Source organism: Haliotis rufescens, unplaced genomic scaffold (genome assembly GCF_023055435.1).
Source record: "Haliotis rufescens isolate VD_foot unplaced genomic scaffold, xgHalRufe1.0.p SCAF_14, whole genome shotgun sequence".
Classification (NCBI taxonomy): domain Eukaryota; kingdom Metazoa; phylum Mollusca; class Gastropoda; order Lepetellida; family Haliotidae; genus Haliotis; species Haliotis rufescens.
Window position 1 is genome coordinate 8,212,166 of NW_025963824.1, and position 11,218 is coordinate 8,223,383.

At 43.0% G+C, this 11,218-nt stretch overlaps 1 protein-coding gene across 5 annotated transcripts in view; it reads right to left on the minus strand.

Moving 5' to 3' along the window:
• Positions 1–11,218, minus strand: part of LOC125379342 (NAD(P)H-hydrate epimerase-like) — a 62,537-nt gene that overhangs the window by 16,812 nt on the left and 34,507 nt on the right. The window contains exons 1-4 of one of the 5 annotated variants that reach the window (XM_048395725.1): positions 10,541–10,626; positions 4,742–4,850; positions 3,099–3,209; positions 1,335–1,602 (exon numbers count right to left, since the gene is read on the minus strand). In XM_048395725.1, the coding sequence (XP_048251682.1) occupies positions 1,335–1,602; positions 3,099–3,209; positions 4,742–4,783 (421 nt within the window). In that variant the 5' untranslated portion in view covers positions 4,784–4,850; positions 10,541–10,626. The other 4 variants (XM_048395726.1, XM_048395727.1, XM_048395724.1 and 1 more) reach the window with 4 other exon arrangements.

The following is an 11,218-nucleotide window of genomic DNA, read 5'->3' on the forward strand; positions in this document are numbered from 1 at the left end:
CTCCACAGACCATGTTAGCTGAAGGTACATCAATACTTGGACCAGCTCTAACCCAGACTCTCCACAGACTATGTTACCTGAAGGTACATCAATACTTGGACCAGCTCTAACCCAGACTCTCCACAGACTATGTTACCTGAAGGTACATCAATACTTGGACCAGCTCTAACCCAGACTCTCCACAGACTATGTTATCTGAAGGTACATCAATACTTGGACCAGCTCTGACCCAGACTCTCCACAGACTATGTTACCTGAAGGTACATCAATACTTGGACCAGCTCTAAACCAGATTCTCCACAGACTATGTTACCTGAAGGTACATCAATACTTGGACCAGCTCTAACCCAGACTCGCCACAGACTATGTTACCTGAAGGTACATCAATACTTGGACCGGCTCTAACCCAGACTCTCCACAGACTATGTTACCTGAAGGTACATCAATACTTGGACCAGCTCTAACCCAGACTCTCCACAGACTATGTTACCTGAAGGTACATCAATACTTGGACCAGCTCTAACCCAGAATCTCCACAGACTATGTTACCTGAAGGTACATCAATACTTGGACCAGCTCTAACCCAGACACCCAACAGACTATGTTACCTGAAGGTACATCAATACTTGGACCAGCTCTAACACAGACTCTCCACAGACTATGTTACCTGAAGGTACATCAATACTTGGACCAGCTATAACCCAGACTCTCCACAGACTATGTTAGCTGAAGGTACATCAATACTTGGACCAGCTCTAACCCAGACTCTCCACACTATGTTACCTGAAGGTACATCAATACTTGGACCAGCTCTAACCCAGAATCTCCACAGACTATGTTACCTGAAGGTACATCAATACTTGGACCAGCTCTAACCCAGACACCCAACAGACTATGTTACCTGAAGGTACATCAATACTTGGACCAGCTCTAACACAGACTCTCCACAGACTATGTTACCTGAAGGTACATCAATACTTGGACCAGCTATAACCCAGACTCTCCACAGACTATGTTAGCTGAAGGTACATCAATACTTGGACCAGCTCTAACCTAGACTCTCCACACTATGTTACCTGAAGGTACATCAATACTTGGACCAGCTCTAAACCAGGAACTCCATCAAGGTACATCAGTTAGTGTATCGTGATATGTATTGGATCTCACAGTTGGTGTATCGTCCCAGCCGTACTATTTACCTGAAGGGACATCAATCAGTGTACCGTCCCAGCCCTACTATTTACCTGAAGGGACATCAATTAGTGTACTGTCCCAGCACTACTATTTACCTGAAGGTACATCAATTAGTGTATTGTCCCAGCCCTACTATTTACCTGAAGGGACATCAATGCTGCAGATGTGGACATCGTCTTGTATCTTCTTCAGCTTCTCCAAGATGGAGGCAAACTCAGGGCGGGCAGGTCCCTTGAAGCTGAATCCGAACAGCGCATCTACGATGAGGTTATAGGAGTCTTTGATGAGCTGGGGGTCGGAGGGGAAGAAGGACAAGAAGGGCATGTCCATCCCCTCACACTGGCGGCGCAGGCTCTCAAACAGGGGCTTGTTGGGCTGCTTCGGGTAGAAGATGGAAGGCTTGAAGCCCTGCAAGTCAGAGTATGGAGTTGGTGAGAGGGTGATATTGAGTGTTGATTAAAATTAATTTGCTTGCTGGTTAACGTTGCAGTCGACAATATATAGGCTATGACATTAAATAATCCAGTCTGGACCAGACAATCTTGTGATTGACATCATGAGCATCGATCTGTGCAAATGGGATACGATGACATGCGTCACCTAAATCAGCTAGTCTGACAACCCGATCCCGTTAGTTACAACAAGCATGGGTTGCTGAAGACATAATCTAACCTGGATCTCCACAGGGGTGTAATGTTATGAGAAAACCCAGTTGTGTTACGCTTTCTTGAATTGTGTAGTTTTTTCAACAATATTAATGCTGGGCTAGTAAATACAACCAGTAATTGTCTGTGAAAGTAATAGTTTTTTGGTGAAAAACCAGAAAGTACAAGTAAAGGGAAAAAGTGAACTGAGCTCAAGACGGCGGGGGGGGGGGGGGGGGGGGGGGGGGGGGTCCAAAGAGACAATACATTTAACAGGTGCACATTGAGACTATCCATTTAACAGGTGCACATTGAGACTATCCATTTAACAGGTGCACATTGAGTATTTCAATTTAACAGATGCACATTGAGACTATCCATTTAACAGGTGCACATTGAGACTTTCAATTTAACAGGTGCACATTGAGACTATCCATTTAACAGGTGCAGATAGAGACTTTCCATTTAACAGGTGCACATTGAGACTATCCATTTAACAGGCACAAATTGAGACTATCCTTTTAACAGGTGCACATTGAGACTATCCATTTAACAGGTGCACATTGAGACTTTCAATTTAACAGATGCACATTGAGACTATCCATTTAACAGGTGCACATTGAGACTTTCAATTTAACAGATGCACATTGAGACTATCCATTTAACAGGTGCACATTGAGACTATCCATTTAACAGGTCCACATTGAGACTATCCATTTAACAGGTGCACATTGAGACTTTCAATTTAACAGGTGCACATTGAGTCTATCCATTTAACAGGTGCACATTGAGACTATCCATCTAACAGGTGCACATTGAGACTATCCATCTAACAGGTGCAGATAGAGACTTTCCATCTAACAGGTGCACATTGAGACCATCTATTTAACAGGTTCACATTGAGACTATCCATTTAACAGGTGCACATTGAGACTATCCATCTAACAGGTGCACATTGAGACTATCCATCTAACAGGTGCAGATAGAGACTTTCCATCTAACAGGTGCACATTGAGACTTTCAATTTAACAGATGCACATTGAGACTATCCATTTAACAGGTGCACATTGAGACTTTCAATTTAACAGATGCACATTGAGACTATCCATTTAACAGGTGCACATTGAGACTTTCAATTTAACAGGTGCACATTGAGACTATCCATTTGACAGGTGCACATTGAGACTATCCATTTAACAGATGCACATTGAGACTATCCATTTAACAGGTGCACTAAAAAAGGTTTGAATTGTGACTCACAAATAGTTTGAGATGTCTGGCACAGACAAGGCCGTCCCCACCATTGTTGCCAGGCCCACAACACACCAGCACTGCACCGTTGTCCTTGGACATGTTGTCTATTGGGAAACACTGCAACAAGACACACTCTGTAGATATATACAACACACCAGCACTGCACCGTTGTCCTTGGACATGTTGTCTATTGGGAAACACTGCAACAAGACACTCTCTGTAGATATATACAACACACCAGCACTGCACCGTTGTCCTTGGACATGTTGTCTATTGGGAAACACTGCAACAAGACACACTCTGTAGATATATACAACACACCAGCACTGCACCGTTGTCCTTGGACATGTTGTCTATTGGGAAACACTGCAACAAGACACACTCTGTAGATATACACAACACACCAGCACTGCACCGTTGTCCTTGGACATGTTGTCTATTGGGAAACACTGCAACAAGACACACTCTGTAGATATATACAACACACCAGCACTGCACCGTTGTCCTTGGACATGTTGTCTATTGGGAAACACTGCAACAAGACACACTCTGTAGATATATACAACACACCAGCACTGCACCGTTGTCCTTGGACATGTTGTCTATTGGGAAACACTGCAACAAGACACACTCTGTAGATATATACAACACACCAGCACTGCACCGTTGTCCTTGGACATGTTGTCTATTGGGAAACACTGCAACAAGACACACTCTGTAGATATATATACAACACACCAGCACTGCACCGTTGTCCTTGGACATGTTGTCTATTGGGAAACACTGCAACAAGACACACTCTGTAGATATATATACAACATACCAGCACTGCACCGTTGTCCTTGGACATGTTGTCTATTGGGAAACACTGCAACAAGACACACTCTGTAGATATATATACAACACACCAGCACTGCACCGTTGTCCTTGGACATGTTGTCTATTGGGAAACACTGCAACAAGACACACTCTGTAGATATACACAACAAGACACTCTGTAGATACACTGCAACAAGACACACTCTGTAGATATATACAACACACCAGCACTGCACCGTTGTCCTTGGACATGTTGTCTATTGGGAAACACTGCAACAAGACACACTCTGTAGATATATACAACACACCAGCACTGCACCGTTGTCCTTGGACATGTTGTCTATTGGGAAACACTGCAACAAGACACACTCTGTAGATATATACAACACACCAGCACTGCACCGTTGTCCTTGGACATGTTGTCTATTGGGAAACACTGCAACAAGACACACTCTGTAGATATATACAACATACTGTTGTCCTAAAACCTCGAGACCAAATTGTGCTGTCATGTTTTGGACAAGCACCTGTTCTGTGGTGTTTGAGAATATGTTTACAGATAACCTCAAGGGCTTCCAACCACCAGGCTAAGACATGAGGTCACTTGTCTTTCATTCAGGTGAGCTAACAAGTTTTAAAATTATCATTTTCCAGTTTTCAAGGTCACATATTTATAAATTCTCCTCACCCATTTGAGACAAGTTGGAAAGTTTTTCACCTTGTGTTTTTTTGAAGTAACAAAACAATAACATAAATCATTTTGCAGTTTTCCATGGCTATGTTTTTTTCAACAACAAAAACTGGTGACTCGTGACTGATGCCTGACTGACCCTGGCGATGGCGACGGCGCAGCTGTACCCGGCCAGCTCCATCAGCTGTTCCACGCTGAAGGAGTAGTCCTCAAACAGCTCCTGGTCGATCTTCTGGGCCTCATCCTGGCTGAAACACATAACATAGAGGTTCAGTCAACTCTCATCCAAATGAAGCCCCGAACAAGGCTCAATTTCAAGCTGCGGAAATCTAGACTTGCAAAGTCATTCTAGACTTGAGTTGGACTCCTTTTTCAATTTATTCTCCAGGGTCTGGACTGAAGTGAAACATAATCAGGTGAATCTGGGATTTAAAAAGAATATCATTCTGGCACACCTAAGGGAGGCAACTCTGCATGACTGGGGTCCTAATTCACCATTGCCTGACATCATTTAACAGTAATTTGATGGAAACTGAAGTTCTTCCAGATACTTGACCATTGATGAGTGTGTGTCATTATTCCGACAGCGTGGATAAAATCACGGTTTTGTCTGGTCCAGACTCAATTATTTACGGGGCACGGGTGGCCCAGTCGTCTACGGCGCTGCGATTTGTTGTGCAGAGTTGCGTCCGTTGGGCACGCCAGAAACCTATGATTGTGGGTTCGAATCCCGGTTCGCCCCAATTATGTTTCTAGATTTGTCAGCACCATACCCGTGCTCGTCGGTTTCACCAAAGTGGTAAGAGTCAGAGACCTGCATCACTTCGGGGTTTCCTCGCACATTAAGCTCACACGCCGTGCTATAACTGGAATACTGTTAAAACCAGCGTAAAACCCAACTCACTCACTCACACACTCACTTTAAGCCAAGTATTGATACTTGACCATTGATGAGTGTGTCAATACTTGACAGCATAGATGCAGTTAATAAAATCACTGTATTGTCTGGTCCAGACTCAATTATTTACAGACTGCCATCACACAGCTGGAGTATTACTGAGTGTGGCTATAAATAACAAACAAACAAATATTGCTATTTTGTTTATTTTAAGTCAACTGGATTATCATTTCTTAATTTAAGGAAATTATGTTACTAACAATAACCAGAATAATTTGCTTTATGGTAGACATGTGGAGGAAATTCCAAATTTGTTGTATATGTAACAAAAGTGATATCTGACACAATTCCCTATTTTGACTTGTACCATATGTTTTTCAGGTGAAGAGTTGACCTGCCTTTGCGTGTGTTTGTGATGGGTGCCATCATGAGACAGGACAGTTCTTGCAAACACCTGATGTCATCACTATTTCATAGTGATTTAAATACACATGCTTATGATATAGTCAGAGAACAATTACCGGGGTAACTCTGCTTTTGGCAGAGGTTTTAAATGAATATATATACTAGCCACATAAAGAAACTGTGCACGGAAAAAAATATAGATATAAGGGCACACCGTCCACATATGAAATATAGGTTTGAACACAGCAATTATTGGAGACATTCAAACGCTCATGCACGTGCCATGCGATATGACTGTCATTGATGGGGGCCTATGGACGTGCAATGTGTTACTGCACGTGCATCCTGTGCAGCTGTACACAGCATGTGCAACTCAAAATTCGCTGTCACTTTGGAAAGCATGATCTGTGGTCATTCAAAAATTCAAAACTTCTCAGGCGCAGACACAAGCATATCACAAGCAAATCATGCCAAGATTGACAGCTGCACAGCTTCATGAAGCCATTGGAATGATCCGAGCGGGAATGAGGCAACAACAGGTGGCAACACATTTCCAATGCCATCGTAACACGATATCAGCATTGGTGAGGCGTTATCAGAACACAAATGACGTTGCAGACCACCCACATTCAGGACGTCCCCGAGTAACGACGCCAAGACAGGACAGATGGATTCGCGTTACACATCTCCGACACAAGTTCCAAACGGCAGTAACGACGTCCCAGACAATTCCTGGACTGCGCCGTATCCATCCCAACACTGTCAGGAATCGTTTACGTCAGTATGGGATTCGACCACGACGCCCTGCCATACGTCCCATCCTGACATACAGTCATTGCGTCAAGATGGTGTCGAAATCATGTTCGCCAACCTCGAATATGGTGGAGAAATGTTGTCTTTACAGATGAATCGAGGTTCAACATTTCCCACAGTGACAGGCGCCAACGTGTCTACAGGCGTTTGGGAGAACGTTATACACGCAACTGTATTGTGGAGAGGAATCGTTTTGGAGGTGGCTCTGTGATGATTTGGGGTGGGATAACAGCACGGCATCGAACCCCTTTGGTGGTTGTTCAGGGCAACGTCATGGCCCGGGATTGACATTTCAACAGGACAACGCTCGTCCTCACACGGCTAGGGTCGCAATGGATTTCCTTCACCATAACAATGTCATGTTACTGCCATGGCCTGCAAATTCTCCAGATCTCTCCCCAATAGAGCATGTGTGGGATGAAATGGAGCACCGTCTGCGTCGTCTTCCACATCCTCCAGATAACGTCCGTGACTTGGCACAGGATTTGAAGTGGGATATGGCAGGCCATTCCCCAGGCCTTCCATGCCAATTTGGTGGACTCCATGCGTCGCCGATGCACTGCTGTGATTCACACACAGGGTGGTCATACCCGTTATTGACTTTGTGACTTTGTCGTTTGACCCCCTACTCCATTTTGATCTTCTGACGTCATCGTAACAGATGTTGTTCAGGTCCCGTTGACATTTTCTTATGGTCCGATCATTCAGCTGCTACAGCGTCTGCATCATTTTGTTCTTGCTGTGTTGTATTTCAATCCAGAATATATTTGCTCCGTGCACAGTTTCTTTATGTGGCTAGTTTAGAAAGGTTTGGTTACTTTTAATTGATTATAACTATATCATTAGATTATATTAGGTGAGGTGAAATGGGGTTTAACGTCGCGTCCAAGATTATTGCACTTATATAGCGATGTGCATGTACGTGTGTGTGTGTGTGTGTGTGTGTGTGGCTGCTTGTACTAGTCCGGACTGATGTCGATTTATAGTGCTAGCTCACTGAGATACCATGCCGCAGTTTAACATGTATACACCACTCAGACACAGTATACTGACTCCGAGCCAACCAGTCCTTATTTTAGCCCCTTAATGCCGAGCGCCAGACAGGGTAACAACAAGAACCATCTTTTAACGTCTAATTGTATGACGCGGCCGGGGATCGAACCCCGGACCTGCCGCTCTCCGGGCGGACGCTCTACCACTAGACCACGGCGGCGGTCTTAGATCATATTAAAAAATATAAATGTTATGACTCATGTATCATACAAGGCCTTGGTGTCCATATCCCACAGATGACATCTTTACCTAGCTTGCAAGCAGAGTTAATCTCTTTGGTGGACAAGGTGTCCGACCTCGGATCAGAAGGTCTGTGGTTAGAATCCCATCACTTGATCATAAAGATAGCAAGTAAAACCAGTTCATTTACTTCTACAGACTTGTAACCGACCAAAGTGATGCAGGTCTCAGACTTTTCACTTTATCACTTTGGTGAAACCCACAAGCATGGTATTGTGTGACAAATCTAGAAACATAATCAGGGCTAACTGGGATTCAAACTCACAATCATAGGTTTCTGGTGTGCCCAAGAGACACAACTCTGCACAGCGAATCGCGGCGACTTAGACGACTGGGCCACCCCTGCCCCCTGAAACAAAACTCCCTCCCTTCCCAGTCTGGCAGGAGGTTAGTCAGGCTCTCGGGGAAACTTTTGACCACTCACAGAGTAAGATTTGCTTGTGTGTGTGTTTGTTTAACGCTGCACTCAGCAATATTACAGCTATATGACTGCGGTCTGTAAATAGTTGAGTCTGGACAAGACAATCCAGTGATTGACATCATGAGCATCGATTCACGCAATTGGGATCGATGACATGAATCAGCTTCCCTGACATCCTGATCTCGTTAGTCAACTCTTCCGAAAAGCATAGTCGCCGTCAATGGTTGGTTGGTTGGATGGTTGGTTGGTTTGTTTGTTGTTTAACGCCGCTCTCAGCAATATTACAGCTATATGATGGCTGTCTGTACATAATCGAGTCTGGACCAAACAATACAGTGATTGACATCATGGGCATCAATTCATTCAATTAGGATCTGTGACATGAATCAACCAAGTCAGTGAGCCTGACCACTCGATCCCGATAGTCACCTTTTATGACAAGCATAGTCGCCTTTTACAGCAAGCATGGGTTGCTGAAGACCGATTCTACCCCGGATCTTAAACAACAAACAGACAGACAGACAGACTTGTCGATGCAAGTATCGATCATAGAGTCGCACACTAAGTAAAAAATATCGATTCCTACCTTCAGTGTTTTCTTTAAAAACTGTTATACCACTAATTAGTAGTGAAAATTAGTAATGAAAATAAGTAGTGAAAACGTAAGTATTTTCATCCATTGCACCACAATTGAGACTGTCATCTGTAAATCGTTAGTGTGCCAGGTATTTGGCCATCCTGTCTTTAAAAAACAAGAGTCAGCAGAAGATGACAAATCCCCCTGGGCCCCATAAATTTGAAAGAACAAATCATTTGAGTGTTACTTACCTGATCTGTCTGTCTATATACAAGAGTAGTTATTGTGCTATCAAAACAATACCCTGGAATTGGGATTCGGAACTTTGATTTTCTATGTCAGGTACACACCACTATGGTCAAATCAAACTTGTTGCCATGGGAATTTTTTTTTTTTTTTTTCTAAAAATCCCTGAATAGCAAAAGGCACCAGTTGACAACCTGGTCTTTGTGTGTTCACAGTTTCAAGGAAGAGTACCTATTAATTTTAGAGATATGATCCAGACCGTTTGACAATCTTTGAAAAACCGAGTGAAAAGTGTCATGAGTGAGTGAGTTGGGTTTAACGCCGCTTTTAACAGTATTCCAGTTATATCACGGCATGTCAGCTTGATGTGGGAGGAAAGCCCCAAGTGATGCAGGTCTCAGACGTTTACCACTTCGGTGAAACCCACGAGCATGGGTATGGTGCTGACAAACCTAGAAACATAATCGGGGTGAACCGGGATTCGAACCCACAATCATAGGTTTCTGGCATGCCCAAGGGACGCAACCTGCACAGGTAATATCGGCGCCTTAGCCGACAACATGTATTCGGGTGATACGATCTTGTGACCATGAATACAATGCTTAAACTTGAGACAAAAGTGGTCAGTGTGTACCTGCTGCTGCATTTATTACCCTGGTTAAATATTTTCATTAATACAGCTACAAATATTCACATTAGTGGGGTCTTTAACAACTGGCGCTTTAGACTGATTGTTAGTCTAGTTATATAGTTTAAATAGGAGACCTTCAATTGTATCGTCCTTAACTGGGTGACCCTTCAATAGTTGTGTTGAGTGTACTATTTCTACCGGGACATTGAAGAATGCTTGACTCTGATTGCTTAAAAAGAGGTGTTCTTTTTGCTACGGAAACACCTTATAAGCCCACAAAAAAAGCCAAAGCACTGGGTTCCAAACTAAAATAAGAGGTGTCTACTCTACAGTGTGACTAAATCAAACTTCAAAACAAAGAAGGTTTGTCTCCTCAACAAAGGGCAAACTAATCACGAGGTCACGAGAGCTCCAGACAAGCTTCGTATTTGAGTAAAATGGGTAAAATAAATCATCATAATCCTATCAAAATTGAGAAGAAAAAACAATAATATAACTACTCTAATACCATGCGTACTGGGAGTTCTTTTTGTTCCAAAGGTCAATAACTCTCCTTTTGAAAATATATAAGCGGCGGTCCAACCTGTTGCTTCTGGTCTGGTTTTCGGATCTATGCACACTGCGACAACTAGTAACATGTAGAGATGTAATTACCTTCTCAGCCTTCATATACAAATATCCTTCCTGGTCTATATTTACTGATTGCATGTGAGCTGCACTTATACATAAACTCCACTTGAGTGAACAGGGGTAATGCGAAAATGGGTCACATTCAAATCACTGAGCCCTAGTCATGCAATGTTACGAGATTTGCGAGATGTTATTCAACTCCGGCATTTTTGAAAATGTTTATACCCAATGAATTAATACCCAAAGTGATTAAAAACATGTGTGAGTATATTCTCAATGGGTAAAAAAAATAATATTTGGAGAAAAAGAACATTAAAACAGTCTCATCCAGAAATAATCACATAGGAGATACTGTATTTTCCTTACACTGAACATTCAATATGGCTTTCTGACATGACGACACATTGTGAAATCAAGTGGTTTCTAGAACATGTGAAGTCATCCTGACTGGTTGGGCATAAAGTCGGGCTGCCACGTGTCACCTTATACAGAGCAAGATGGCGTACCGTGAAGGTAGGTAGACATTGTCTGTCCCCGTCTAAAACAGTTTCATCCAGGAAGATACTGTATTTTCCTTTCACTGAACATTCAATATGTATTTCTAACCTGAGGACACAATGTGAAATCAAGTACTAGGAAGTTTAACGACACCAATACAGAGATACTGTATTCTGATCATGAATGGAGACACAAAATTCTCCC